Source organism: Lycium barbarum, chromosome 7, assembly GCF_019175385.1.
Source record: "Lycium barbarum isolate Lr01 chromosome 7, ASM1917538v2, whole genome shotgun sequence".
Taxonomy (NCBI): domain Eukaryota; kingdom Viridiplantae; phylum Streptophyta; class Magnoliopsida; order Solanales; family Solanaceae; genus Lycium; species Lycium barbarum.
In genome coordinates this window covers 128,580,234-128,594,970 of record NC_083343.1, presented here as the reverse complement: position 1 = coordinate 128,594,970, position 14,737 = coordinate 128,580,234, and the positions used below count along the sequence as shown (strand labels likewise).

Genomic DNA, 14,737 nt, shown 5'->3' with positions numbered 1-14,737 from the left:
CATATTAATAAAATCAAGCAATATTAAAAAAATGAATCCCATATTAAAAAAACAAACAATGTTAAAAAAAAAAGTGCTTAGAAAATCAAACAATTAAATCAATAATGATTGATTCATTGCCACATGCGTATCAACCCATTAGTGAGAGCAAATGAAATTATTGTACAACAACATACTTAAAATACTTATATATTAAAATAAGATAGAATTTAATTACTTTTTCATTTTTTCCTTACTCTAATAAATGTGAAAAGAGATTAATGTCATAAAAGAAAAAATAATATTAAATGGAGATCAAATAATTAATAAGGTAAATTAGTGAAATTCTAATTCTAATTGATGTTTCCTTAAAAAACCGTGTAAAAAATAACATGACAAGTAAAATGAGTTAAAAAAAAAAATTTACTAAAAATTAAAAAATAGAAGTTCTTCATTTAAATAGAAAATCAAATTTCTACTTCGTTTCATCTTAAACATGTAAAATTAATATAATAATTTGAATTAGAATTATCCAAATCAAAATTTGATAAAAAAAATTATATGTATTACTTTACTATTACTACTATATAGAAGAGCCGGTTTATAGAGGCAAGATCGTCGTCCGTGTTCGGTCCTACTTTTTTATTGCTATTCCGCCATGTCATTTATTTATTATGTTTACTAAAATAAATATACTTAATATATATATATATATATATATATATTTAAAAAATAAGATACAATTTAATTACTTTTTTATTTTTATTCTTACTCTAATAAATGTGAAAAGAGATTAATATCAAATGAAGATCAAATAATGAATAAGATAAATTAGTCAAATTATAATTCTAATTCACGTTTCCTTAAAAAACCATGCAAAACATAACATGACAAGTAAAATGAGTTAAACCGAAAATATTTACTAAAAATTAAAAAATAGCATTTCTTCGTTTAAATAGAAAATTAATTTCTACTTTGTTTCATTTCAAACATGTAAAATTAATTTAATAATGTGAATTAGAATTATCCAAATCAAAATTTGATAAAAAATAATAAGTATTTTACACTTTTAAATTAATCGAATTAAAATTGAAAATATCAATTGATCCTTAAATATTGCTATTATTTTATCTCAAAGAGAGAAAAATAGTTTTCTTTTAAACAAGTCTTCTCTTTTAAAAAATATTAATAAATTTTCGTAGCAAACACGAATAAAATAAAGTTTTAGATACGGAGCACAAACTACAATGTTATATTAATCGTATTTTGAACATAGTATATATATATATATTATTATTTAAACACAACTACATATATATAGATACACTATAATCTGAAATATTAGGTCCGTGCGCAGCACGGGCATAGGCCATCTAGTGTCTATATAAAGAGAGACCATGCAAACAAAGTGTATTCATTTTAGTATATACACTACCATCGAAAAACCTAGCAAATAGTGATAAAGAGAGATCGTGCAAACATAGTGTATTCATTTTACTATATATACACTATCATCGAAAAACTTAGCAAATAAAATCATTATTTGTTTCGGCGAAAATGGTCATAGTCGACGAGATCCACCGGGCACAACGGGCCGAGGGACCGGCCACCGTGTTGGCCATCGGAACAGCCAATCCTTCCAATTGTTACGATCAAAACACCTATCCTGAGTTATATTTTCGTATCACTAACAGTGAGCATAAAACTGAGCTTATGCAAAAGTTTAAGCGCTTGTGTAAGATAATTTATTCTTCTTCAATTGTACATATATTCGTTTTTCTTTTTGTTATCTTCACTACAAAATATCAATAATTCCAAGTGTTTTTCAGTAAAAAATATTTATTTTTAAATTCCTTATATATATTTGAGAACAACCATGAATTGAATCACAATGTACATTACAATCTTGTTTAACATCCACTACTAGGAAAAAAGCTCAAAACCGACCTCCGGAGGTTGATTTTGTTTAAGAATTTTTTTTAGGAAAAATACCGATCTCTGGAGGCCGGTTTTTCAAAAAACACAATTACAAAATGCATCATTCGGCTGGGGATCAAACACTCGTCTTTACCGTGATAGGATATATTTCTACCACTAGACCACTTGTGCTTGTTGGTTTAAGACTTTGGGATTTATTATTTATACCCTTCAAATTCATTTTTCCGCAAAAAAAAACAAAAAAAAATTAAAAAAACATTTAGTCTTAAACCGAGCTTTTTCTAGAACTTTTTCTGGAAGTCGGGTTTTTAGGTCGGTTCTTGGCATTTTTTTAAGTAGTGATCGGACTTTAGGCTTTATGCGAAATATATCGAAATAGTTTATGCATTTTTTTTAAAGTCAACGTACTTTAAGATTTTCCTCTTTCTCAGAGTATTAATCCAAGAAAAGATATACTGTGACACATATACTTTGAAAAGTCTCCAAGTGCTGAGAACAAGTTTTGTAGGCCCTGAATTTTTGCTTAATTTGATTAATTGTTAATCTGCTGTGAACTTGAAGTTCCCACATCGCTCACACACGGGATTGTGTGCGTGCTTATAAGCAGGGCCTGAAGCCTTTACTTGTAGACGCATTTTAAAGCCGTGAGGTGCGCCAAAACGGACAATATCTACAAGCTGTTTATAACACGTTATCAGCACGATACTCGCGATGGGAGGGTGTGTTGTGAACTTGAAGTTCCCACATCGCTCGCACACGGGATTGTGTGCGTGCTTATAAGCAGGGCCTGAAGCCTTTACTTGTAGACGCGTTTTAAAGTCATGAGGTGCGCCAAAGCGGACAATAACTACAAGCTGTTTATAACATAATCGTCATTATTGAGATTAATTACCTAATACACTGAAGCAAGGGGATAATGATGTGTGCAGTTACTGTTGTTGAATCGATATATGTATGTATGCACTCATGTCTCTCTGTCTCTCTGTGTGACTCTATCTATAATAGATATATGTATGTATATATGTACATAGAATGTCTCACAAATGTAAAATGTATAAGGGTATTTAAAAGGGGATTAGGATCATTTGACTAACTATGTATTACTTCAAGATTTTGGATTGAATCTCATTTGGATTCTTTTTTCTCCACCACTTTCATCTAGCTCAAAGCAAGAAAAATGTTTCCAACAAAATCAATATAAGCATTAAGTCTCAACGCTTTGAGTACGTACCTAGGAGCATGTTGATTGAACCTGCATGCATCTTACATTTTCCATATGTTGCAGGTGATGGATCAATGATTAAAAAGAGGTACTTTCACTTAACGGAGGAAATCTTGAGAAATAATCCTAATTTTTGTGAATACAAAGCAACATCCTTTAACGCTAGGCAAGAAATTGCGATTGTTGAAGTTCCAAAACTTGGGAAGGAGGCAGCCAAAAAGGCCATCAATGAATGGGGTCAGTCCAAGTCCATGATTACGCATTTGGTCTTTTGCACCACTAGTGGTGTGGATATTCCTGGGGCAGACTACCAACTCACTAAACTTCTTGGACTTGGTCCATCAGTCAAACGATACATGATGTACCAACAAGGTTGTTTCGGTGGTGGTTCTACTCTTCGATTAGCCAAGGACTTGGCTGAGAATAACAAGGGTGCTCGAGTCCTTGTTGTTTGCTCAGAAATCAATGTGTTCGGCTTCCATGCCCCAAGTGAAACCGACATTGAAGTTTTGGTTGCGCAAGCCCTGTTCGGTGATGGGGCATCAGCTATCATTGTTGGTTCAGATCCAGTCCTGACGGTGGAAAGGCCTTTGTTTGAGCTTGTATTCACAACTCAAACTCTTCTCCCAGACAGTGGATATGCAATTACTGGTAGCCTCAATGAGGCTGGGCTGTTACCTAAAATACATAAGGATACTCCAAGGCTAATCTCAGAAAACATCGGAAGAGTCCTAGTGGAAGCATTCCAACCTCTTGGCATTTCTGACTGGAACTCCATCTTTTGGGTATCTCATCCAGGTGGACGCGCAATTTTGGATCAAATTGAATTAAAGTTGGGCCTAAAGCTTGAAAAGCTCAAGCCTACAAGGAATGTCATGAGCGATTATGGGAACATGAGCAGTCCTAGTGTTTTGTTTGTTTTGGACGAGATGAGGAAAGCCTCTATCAGGGCAGGAATGCGTACCACCGGTGAAGGTCTTGACTGGGGCGTGCTTTTAGCTTTTGGGCCTGGGTTAACTATTGAGGCAATCGTCCTCCGCAGTTTCTCTATTTAGCCTCGGATTTATACTGTGGGTTAAATAAAGAAATGGTGGGTTGGAGAGATGTTTTAGCCACTGAAACTTATCTTGATGACCCTTCAGACGCCACTAAAGGACTTCTTGTAGTGTGTGTTTGTTACTACTATAATGTATGTGTTTGCTTACTTGTAACTTAAGTCGCTTTATTTAAGTTTAACTTAAAATATGGATAGAAATATGTATTTAAGTCTCTTAACTTATCTCGACGGACCCTTCCGTCACCACTAAAGGACTTCTTGTAGTGTTTGTTTGTTACTACTATAATGTATGTGTTTGCTTGCTTGTAACTTAAGTCGCTTTATTTAACTTAAAATATGGATAGAAATATGTATTTAAGTCTGTTTTCTTATATATTTTTAAGTCACGAGTTCGACTCCAAACTTTGATAGTGACATTTTCTATAACCCTCGTCTTCAATCACGGATGTGTTCTTGTCTCAATCGTCTTTGACGACTTATTTGTCTGGACTACGAGCCTGTTTGAATTGGCTTATTTTAAATGTTTTTAATCCAACACTTTTATAGTGTTTGAGTAAAATAAAAAATTGTTTGTAAGCATTTGTTTTTTAAGCCAAACTAACAAAAATAAGTCAAAAATCACAAGTTAGGATTCCTAACTTATAACTTATGCTTATAAGTCAAAAGCCATAAGTCCATCCAAACAGGCTCTGTGACCACTTAGGAACAATTAACGAGGCTCGATCCGGCAACCTCCTAAAGGAAAGACTTGTTGAACCATTGCTTATATTTTATAGATCTCAATATCTTTATCTGCATATTTTTATATAAAAAAAAACATAACATCACTTCCCCTAAGGTGCACAGGCCCCTGGTAGCAATAATACACCAATAATTGTTAGGATTTGAATCCCAAATCCGACCTTTGTAAGCAGGTTCCCAGGAAAGATTGGAGGGTCACAGCTGGACCACTTAAATACCAACCTCCTTAGACAGAACCTACTTACGCCGTGATGTAAGCGAAGAATAAATAGCACACACACAGATTTATAGTTGTTCACCCTCAATGTGAGAGCTACGTCCACGTTGCTGCTGCAGATCTTATTAAAGAAGAAATATTACAAGTGTTTACAACACTCAACCTCACAACCCCAATCCCAATTACACTCAAGAATTTTACCACAAAAAATTCTCTCAAAGACCTTCTCTTACTTAGGCCTTTCACTAAGAGTATTTCTCTTAGATTTTTCTCTCTCTTTGGGATGTGTTGTCTTCTTCAATTTGGTGTGTTTACAAATGAACCATAAGCTACCTATTTATAGGAATGAATTTCCTATGATGAGGTAAGCGCTTACATCACGACTATCATGAGGTAAGCGCTTACATCACGACTATGTGAACAAAAGAATTGACTTGTTTGGCCAATTCCACACCTAACAAATCTCCCACTTGAAGACTAATTTTAATTTGTCTTCACACTTTGATCGATGCAGCAGCTCTTTCCTACTTTCATACTTCGTGCAGGCCAACTGAAGTTGAGCATAGCTTCAGTTTGTCTATCGTCACTGCCTTTGTCAGCATGTCTGCTGGATTCTGACTCCCTGCGATCTTCTCAAGCACTAGCGCTCCATCTTCCAAAGCTGATCTAATGAAATGGTACCGGAGTTGTATGTGCTTCGTTCGAGCATGGTAAACCGGGTTCTTTGCCAAATGAATGGCGCTTTGGCTATCACAATATAGCACACTTCCCTCGTGGTCCTGATCCAATTCCCGCAGAAAAGATTGTAGCCACATCATTTCCTTTGTGGCCTCCGTCACAGCAACGTACTCAGCCTCACAACTAGAGAGAGCTACTATCTTTTGCAACTTGGAAACCCAAGAGATTGCAGTACCTCCGAATGTGTAAACATACCCGGATGTGCTCTTTCTGCTATCAATATCACCACCGTTGTCAGCATCAACATACCCTTGCAATCCTGTTTTTGATTTTCGGAAATACAGAGCTGAACTCGAGTTGCCTTTCAGATATCTGAATATCCACTTCACAGCCTCCCAGTGTTGCTTTCCCGGATTGCTCATAAATCGGCTGACAAGTCCCACTGCATGTGCAATGTCTGGCCTTGTACATATCATTGCATACATAAGACTACCGATTGCAGATGCATAAGGTATCTTGTCCATCTGCTTCTTCTCATCCTCGGTTGTCGGCGACTGATCCTTTGACAACCGAAAGTGTCCAGCCAAGGGAGTGCTGACTGGCTTGGCATCATGCATGTTAAACCTTTTGATAACTTTCCTCACATATTCTTCTTGTGAGAGTTTGATGCCCTCCTTGCTTCGGTCGATTCTCATCCCAAGGATTTGCTTTGCAGCTCCCAAATCCTTCATTGCAAACTCTTCCGATAACCCTTTTTTCAACCGATCAATCTCCTGTAGGTTTGCTCCTACGATTAGCATGTCGTCGACATAGAGTAGCAGTATCATGTACGAGTCTTCAAATTTTTTGAAGTAACAGCAGTGATCTGCCTCGCACCTTGAAAAATCAGCTTTCTTCATAAAGCTGTCAAACTTTAAATACCACTGTCTTGGAGCCTGTTTTAGTCCGTACAGACTCTTTTGAAGTTTGCACACCAGATTCTCCTTTCCTTTGATTTTGAATCCCTCCGGCTGTCGCATGTAGATTTCCTCGTCTAGATCACCGTGAAGAAATGCAGTTTTCACGTCCATCTGTTGCAGATGTAGATTTTCCTTTGCTACCAGCCCATGAACAGTTCTGATAGTCACCATCTTGACTACGGGAGAGAAGATCTCTGTATAGTCAATGCCTTCTTTCTGTTGAAATCCCTTTGCAACCAGCCTTGCTTTATAACGCTTGCTTCCATTGGGTTCTTCCTTTATCCGATAAACCCATTTGTTTTGCAATGCCTTTTTATCCTTTGGCAACTCGGATAATTCCCATGTATGATTTGCCGATAGTGAATCCATTTCATCCTTCATTGCCAGCTCCCACTTAGTCGATTCATCGACTTGCATTGCTTCTTCATAACATTCCGGCTCCCCTCTATCAGTGAGTAGAATGTAGTTGAGGGACGGAGAGTACCTGTGAAGCGGCTTCCTGATCCTGGATGATCTACGCAGCTCTGTGATTGGCGTCTGTTCATTTGTTTCAGAATCAGCACTTTCATCAGCACCTTCTCGGATTGTTTGTTCCTCTGCCTCGGTTGTACCTGGCTGCGGCTCAGGTGCCGGAAAGTCCTTCAAATCGACTATTTCCGATTCCTTGTCCTGACATTCTGAATTCTTTTGCAGCTTGTCTTTGTACAGTACCTCTTCGTTAAAGACAACATTCCTGCTTCGGATGATCTTCCGATTTTGTTCATCCCAAAATCGGTACCCAAGCTCGGTGTCACCATAGCCAATAAAGTAACACTTCTTTGATTTTGGATCAAGCTTGCTTCTAGCCATATCATCATTATGAACATATGATAAGCAACCGAACACTTTCAGAAATGAAAGATTTACCTTCTTGCCACTCCAGACTTCTTCTGGAATTCTGAAATCCAAGGGAACTGACGGTCCTCGGTTAATTAAGAAGGCTGCGGTATTAACTGCATCTGCCCAGAATGTCTTGGGCAGTCCAGAGTGTATTCTCATACTCCGAGCACGCTCGTTCAACGTTCGGTTCATTCTTTCGGCTACTCCATTCTGTTGCGGCGTTCCAGGAATAGTCTTCATCATCTTGATCCCATTATCGGCACAGTACCGTTTGAAATCACCATCAGTGTATTCTCCGCCGTTGTCGGACCTCAAACACTTCAACTTGAGGTTTGTTTCATTCTCAACCATGGCTTTCCATCTTTTGAATACACTAAACACATCAGATTTATTTTTCATAAAATAAACCCATACCTTCCTGGTTGAATCGTCAATGAAGGTCACGTAGTAGTGTGATCCTCCAAGAGAGGGGACAGTGGTAGGTCCCCACACGTCTGTGTGCACCAATTCCAGCTTCTCGACCTTCAACTCCCTGCCTGCATTTGAGAAGCTTACTCGCTTTTGTTTTCCGAGAATGTAGCTCTCACACGTATGAAGGTCCACCGTCTTCAGCTCCGGAAATAAGCCATTTGTCACCAACAGCTTCATCCCCTTCTGGCTGATATGCCCCAGCCGACAATGCCACAAATCTGTCTTCTTTGTGTTGTCAACCACAGCAACAGTATCACGACAGCTAGTCGTCATGTAGAGAGTGCCAATCTTCTTTCCTCGGCCAACTACCATAGCACCTTTCGCCACCTTCCAAGACCCATTACCAAAATTGAGATCATATCCCTCATCATCAAGCTGACCTACTGAGATCAGGTTTCGCATCAGCTTTGGAACATGTCTAACTTTTGTAATCTTCCACGAGGATCCATTTGACATCTTCAAATTAATGTCTCCCGTGCCAACAACATCTAGCGGCTCTCCATCGGCTAAATAAACTTTGCCGAGATTCCCAGCCACGTAGTTTGTCATTATATCATGATGTGGGGTGGTATGAAAGGACGCTCCTGAGTCAAGCACCCAAGAGTCTATCGGGCTGTCAACCGATAGCAACAACGCATCGCCAATGTCTTCCGTAGCAGCGTTGATTCCAGCCCCCTTGTTGTCCTCCTTCTTTGGCGCCCTGCAGTTCTTCTTGAAGTGACCTGGTTTTCCACAGTTCCAACACTCATGTGTTCGTCCTGGTCTGGATTGACCCCTGCCATTCCTTGACTTCGATCTGCCCCTATTTCGGTTGTAGTTTCTGTCATAATTTCTGCTTCTGTTTTCAACATTAAAAGCAGAACTCGTCGATGCCTCTCCCGAATCTGTCCTGCGCACCTCCTCAGCAAGGATACGATCCCTAACATCGTTGAACTTTAGTTTGTCCCTGCCGACAGAATTACTAACCGCTGCTCTCATTGGCTCCCAACTATTTGGTAGGGATGCCAACAAAATTAGAGCTTGTACTTCATCATCGAAGTCAATTTTTACTGATGACAATTGATTTACAATGGTATTGAATTCATTTACGTGTGCAGCAACATGAGCATTTTCCATCATCGTTAGATGAAATAGTTTCTTCATGAGAAATACCTTATTATTTGCCGAAGGTTTCTCATACATGTCAGACAATACCTTCATCATATCTGCGGTGGTCTTCTCTTTTGCCACGTTGTGAGCAACGTTCTTCGACAGCGTCAGCCGAATGACTCCCAGAACTTGTCTGTCGAGGAGATTCCAATCTGCTTGCTTCATCTCCTCTGGTTTCGGACTCAGAGGTTCATGAAGCTTTCTGCCATATAAATAATCTTCAATTTGCATTCTCCAGAACGCAAAGTCTGTACCATCGAATTTACCGATGCCGTGCGTCGTACCATCTTCGCCTCCCATCGTTTCTAAATCACAACACAACCTGTTGCTCTGATACCAGTTGTTAGGATTTGAATCCCAAATCCGACCTTTGTAAGCAGGTTCCCAGGAAAGATTGGAGGGTCACAGTTGGACCACTTAAATACCAACCTCCTTAGACAGAACCTACTTACGCCGTGATGTAAGCGAAGAATAAATAGCACACACACAGATTTATAGTGGTTCACCCTCAATGTGAGAGCTACGTCCACGTTGCTGCTGCAGATCTTATTAAAGAAGAAATATTACAAGTGTTTACAACACTCAACCTCACAACCCCAATCCCAATTACACTCAAGAATTTTACCACAGAAAATTCTCTCAAAGACCTTCTCTTACTTAGGCCTTTCACTAAGAGTATTTCTCTTAGATTTTTCTCTCTCTTTGGGATGTGTTGTCTTCTTCAATTTGGTGTGTTTACAAATGAACCATAAGCTACCTATTTATAGGAATGAATTTCCTATGATGAGGTAAGCGCTTACATCACGACTATCATGAGGTAAGCGCTTACATCACGACTATGTGAACAAAAGAATTGACTTGTTTGACCAATTCCACACCTAACAATAATAAATATGGCCAAGACAAAGTAACCAAATAAATAATAGAGACCAAATTTTTAATATGAGAATCCTCTTAAAAAAAGAAGAGCCATATATCATACTTCTCACCTTTGAGTTTTGGAATTCCGTTAACACTTAGAGAGTGCATGCAGAGAGGCATCAGTTTCGTTGTAAGCTCTTATTTTTTCACGGGGCAAATGGCAAAAGCACATATAATCAATTTTGGGATCACTATTTAAGTTATTGTCGACGTAATTTATAAAAAATTACTACAAGTTTGACTGTTTTGGAATCGACTTCAAGCATACGTGACCGAAGTTGCACAAATTCGCATATGGAGTTTGGCTATAAATGTCCGGCATTTTCGCAGATTCAGAGAAATTGTTATAAAACACAAAGGAATATGTTTATATTTAATTCCAAAGTAAGACACAAATAAAACACAAATCAAAGTTGATTTCAACTTTCACAAAAACCAATCCACAATCTCTTGCTTAAAGATTCACATAGAAAAAAAAAATCAGTAAGTAAGATGGACAGTAATTCTCAAAAACAAATCAGTAAGTAAGATGGACAGTAATTCTCAACAATGTCTCTGCACCATCTGTAACATGTTGACCAGCTGGTATAAGTGAACGAATCTCTGCGAATCCACAAGCATTCTTAAACTTGCCAGTTCCTCCTGTAACTGAAATTCTTGACATAGTACTTCCAATTCTGTAAACTCCGAAAAAATTGAGACTATCGCCATATTCACCTCCTTCAAACATGGCCGTAAATGCCATCATTTGGGTAGTCCCATCTGCAGAGCTTGATACATATACACCTTGTGCTTTTCCAAGGTTTTGTGTGCCTAACTCAGGGGACAAAGTCAAGTAGTCGTCGATAACTGTGATGGTACCTGTTGAGATATACTATTATTCAGATCACTAAAACAATAACACTCTAATAACTAAGCCTTTAGATACGAGCGTAACACAATTCAACATGGTGTCGGAGCATGTAAGAGATATTGAGTTCAAATCTTGTTTCCATCTAAAAAAAAAAAAAATCTCTTCACGTGTTTAGCCCACGAAAAAGAATCGTACATGAGAGTCATTTTGAAATATAATATACCTAAGGTAATTGAAAGTGCTATACCTGTCTAACAACAAAAACATGATTGACCAATCAGACGAGAGGTCCTAGGTTCAAATCTCACTATCACCCAAAAAAGCAAAAACTTGTTTGACCAATCAGGTAAGAGGTCTTGGATTCAAATCTCATTATCACACCCCCCCCCCCCCCCCCTCCACCACCCAAAAAAAAAAAAACAATTTCATATGTTTGGCCAGTCTGGTAAGAGGTCCTAGGTTTAAGTCTCCTCGCAGTCCAAAAAACCAAAAAACATTTCCACTTGTTTCACTAATGAAAGTGAAACAGGGTGACACATGACGACAGTGGCGTACGCATGATTTTTCGTAAGCAGTGGCGTACGCATGATTTTTCGTAAGCAGTGTCGACATTTAAAGAAAGAGAATAATTTTTTCGCGAAGCAGGCTCGAACTCGGGTTCAGTGCTCCATAAAGTAGGCGCTTAACCAACAAGCCGGGGAGCACTTTGTGCACGGTAGCGTCATTTGTTTTATATGTCGACATATTATGGTTTTTCAGATTATATACATATATATGGTCTTTGGTCACTACCCAGTGTAATCCCACAATAGTGGGGTCTGGGGAGGGTAAGATGTACGCAGCCTTACCCCTACCTAGGTAGGGAGGCTGTTTCCGATTGACCCTCGGCAACCCTCCTCCTTTATCCGGGCTTGGGACCGGCAATGTGAGCGAGCTCACACAGGCGGAGTTATTATATACATATATATATTGATTAAAATTTTCAACGAAGCGGTGTCGGATGACACTCCTTGCCATGACAAGGCATGTTAAGACAAAATATAACTAAGGTAATTAAAAGCATAATATCTCTAACAACTTAAACTTTTACGTACCAAAGCCGAGGCCCAAGCCATCAGGACCTAACTGGGTAGTCACAGTAGTTTGGCTATTCTGGTTTCCAGCAAATGTTGTGCCTGCTAAGCCAGTTCCTAGTGGAACACCATTGATATTGAATGTTGGCATTGCACCATTGGAATTGGGAATTGCCACACCATCTTCAGGAGGTTGAAATCCAAGAGGCGTTGCAAAAGGGACACTTCCACTGTAAATACTGCCTAATAAACCTGTAATTGGCCTAGCTGTTGGATTATTTCCACCAAGAATATCATGCATGTATAATTCGAGTATCGATCCTCCAGGAGTTTGAGTATCAATTGCAGAAACAAGGGGTGTCAAGTTGATTGTTGCTAATAAAATTGCAAAGAAAACGGAGTATGATGATTGACTTAGCATTTTGAGATTTTTCCTTATATGGGAAAGTGATGTTTTTTTTTTGTTTGTTTGTTTATGTTTTGTTTGATTGACTATGAAAATGTGGTCAAGATTGAAACTTTATATAGAGGTGTGATTATAATGAGAGAAGGTGGAGTTGTTGTGAGGTTGAGTTGTAGTTCAATTGTTGGAGTTATTCTAACAGAACCTCACAAAATCTTGTGTCATCCATTATATATAACAACAGAAAGTTCTATACATGATTAATTTTTGTTCTATAATATGCTTAATTAGTCCTGTTAGTTTCATTTTTTTTTTATTTTGTAATTCAGTAGGTAAGAAGAATTATAAGTAAGGATTAATATTATCTATAACGAGGTCCATTACAGATCAGAGAATGGTCTATAGCCAAATAATTGAACCTAATCCATCTTAGTTCTCGCTTTTATTTATTCTGATTGTATTTCCTCGTTTTCTTTCCTAATATTAGCTAGTAGTTTGGCAGCTAAATTGCTGTCTTAGTTATTGTAGTTTTCTATAACAGATGTGAATCCAAAATTTAAAATATATATATATATATATATATATATGAGTTCAACCATTAAGGCACTCAATATTGAACTCATAGTATTTTAAAATTATGAATTCAAACATACCATTTGTTGCTATTTTAATAAATTTTCATACACAAATTTATGCTCTACGTTGAAGGTACTGGGTTCAGATGAACCAGGTGCCACAAGCCGACAACTCTACATCCACCCATTTTCTATATGAAATTTTTATAAATAAATTTTGATTTTGATACGGTAATTCGGTATTTATCGAAGTATACACACCCTACTAAAAAAGTCCAAGTCGCAACTGTAAGTAGGGTTATTCACGGTTTTGGTTAAAACCAAAATCAAACCGAAAATTTAACCAAACCGAATAAAAAACCCGATATTTGGTTTGGTTTGGTTTGATTTGGTTTTAAATTTTAAAAACCGATAATATTTGGTTTGGTTATGGTTCTATTAAAAAATAACCGAATAAATAACCGAACCAAACCGATAAATTATATACATAAATTTTATAATTATTTATATGTATAATATTAGTTTTTCATAAACAATTATAAATATTTTATACCTTTTAATCATTAATTTGATTTTTGGTCTACTTATTTCACATGATTATTTAAGGAGAAAAGAACAACTCTGTATCGAGACCCTAGCCTTGGGGATAGGGTCTGAAGTTTGGGATCATTACACAAAGTTTTTTTAATAAAATGGGAGAATTGAGAGCAAAATGAAAGTATTGCCCTAAAGTTTTGGATCAGTACACAAAGTTTTTTTATTTCATATATTTTAATTTTAATTTTAGGTGGTCTTTATGTTTAATTTATAATATGTATGTTTGTAACAACAACTAAAAGCTCTTACGCTCTACTTTATTTCTAGGTATGTGTATTAAGATGACAAAAATGGTGCAGCCACTACTAAGTTAGTTTTTAGCTTTATATGTAATAGTTTAGCAACTTTGGATAACTTAGTGCTACACTATCACTAATAGTGAAAATGTTTCTATAATGTATGTTACACCTTAAACTATACAACAACAACAACAACAACAACAACCCAGTGAAATCCCACAACGTGGGGTCTGGGGAGGGTAGAGTGTACGCAGACCTTACTCCTACCAAGGTAGGATGGCTGTTTCCGAGAGACCCTCGACTCAATAAAAACATAACAAGAGGTCAGATACGGCTAAGAAATTCAAAGCGATATGGAAATGAAGTAACGCAAGCGACACAGATAACATAGAATAATCAAAGCACAGGAAATAACAGATAATAGCATAATAGCATAAATTAGAGCACAAGAAATTATACTACGATAATGCGACTATTAATAAGGCAGGGTAATGAGACTATCTACTAGCCTTCTACCCTAATATGGGTCCTCCAAACCCTCCTATCTAAGGTCATGTCCTCGGTAAGCTGTAACTGCGCCATGTCGTGTCTAATTACCTCTCCCCAATACTTCTTTGGCCTACCCCTACCTCGTCTGAAACCATCCATGGCCAACCTCTCACACCTCCGCACTGGGGCATCCGTGTCTCTCCTCTTCACATGCCCAAACCATCTCAATCTCGCTTCTCGCATCTTGTCTTCCACCGAGGCCACTCCCACCTTGTCCCGAATATCCTCATTCCTAAT

General features: G+C 37.6%; 2 protein-coding genes across 2 annotated transcripts; one reads left to right on the top strand and one right to left on the bottom strand.

Moving 5' to 3' along the window:
* Window positions 1-1,423: 1,423 nt before the first annotated feature.
* On the top strand, window positions 1,424-4,509 carry LOC132604350 (chalcone synthase G-like). The gene is made up of 2 exons (XM_060317832.1): window positions 1,424-1,714; window positions 3,203-4,509. Exons 1-2 carry the CDS (start codon window positions 1,537-1,539, stop codon window positions 4,192-4,194), a joined length of 1,170 nt encoding a protein of 389 aa, XP_060173815.1. The 5' UTR covers window positions 1,424-1,536; the 3' UTR covers window positions 4,195-4,509.
* Window positions 4,510-10,498: 5,989 nt separating this feature from the next.
* LOC132602636 (dirigent protein 18-like) lies at window positions 10,499-12,927 on the bottom strand. The gene is made up of 2 exons (XM_060315442.1): window positions 12,159-12,927; window positions 10,499-11,072 (listed from the first exon to the last, which is right to left on the bottom strand). The coding sequence occupies exons 1-2, from the start codon at window positions 12,556-12,558 to the stop codon at window positions 10,729-10,731; spliced, it is 744 nt and encodes a 247-aa protein (XP_060171425.1). The 5' UTR covers window positions 12,559-12,927; the 3' UTR covers window positions 10,499-10,728.
* Window positions 12,928-14,737: the final 1,810 nt, after the last annotated feature.

What these genes read in the sequence shown, in the direction of transcription:
- LOC132604350 (XM_060317832.1), top strand. Translation starts at nt 1,537, where the DNA reads ATGGTCATAGTCGACGAGATCCACCGGGCACAACGGGCCGAGGGACCG. An exon ending in GCAAAAGTTTAAGCGCTTGT is followed by an intron (nt 1,715 to 3,202) that starts GTAAGATAATTT and finishes CATATGTTGCAG; the next exon opens with GTGATGGATCAATGATTAAA.
- LOC132602636 (XM_060315442.1), bottom strand. Translation starts at nt 12,558, where the DNA reads ATGCTAAGTCAATCATCATACTCCGTTTTCTTTGCAATTTTATTAGCA. An exon ending in TGGCTTGGGCCTCGGCTTTG is followed by an intron (nt 11,073 to 12,158) that starts GTACGTAAAAGT and finishes ATATCTCAACAG; the next exon opens with GTACCATCACAGTTATCGAC.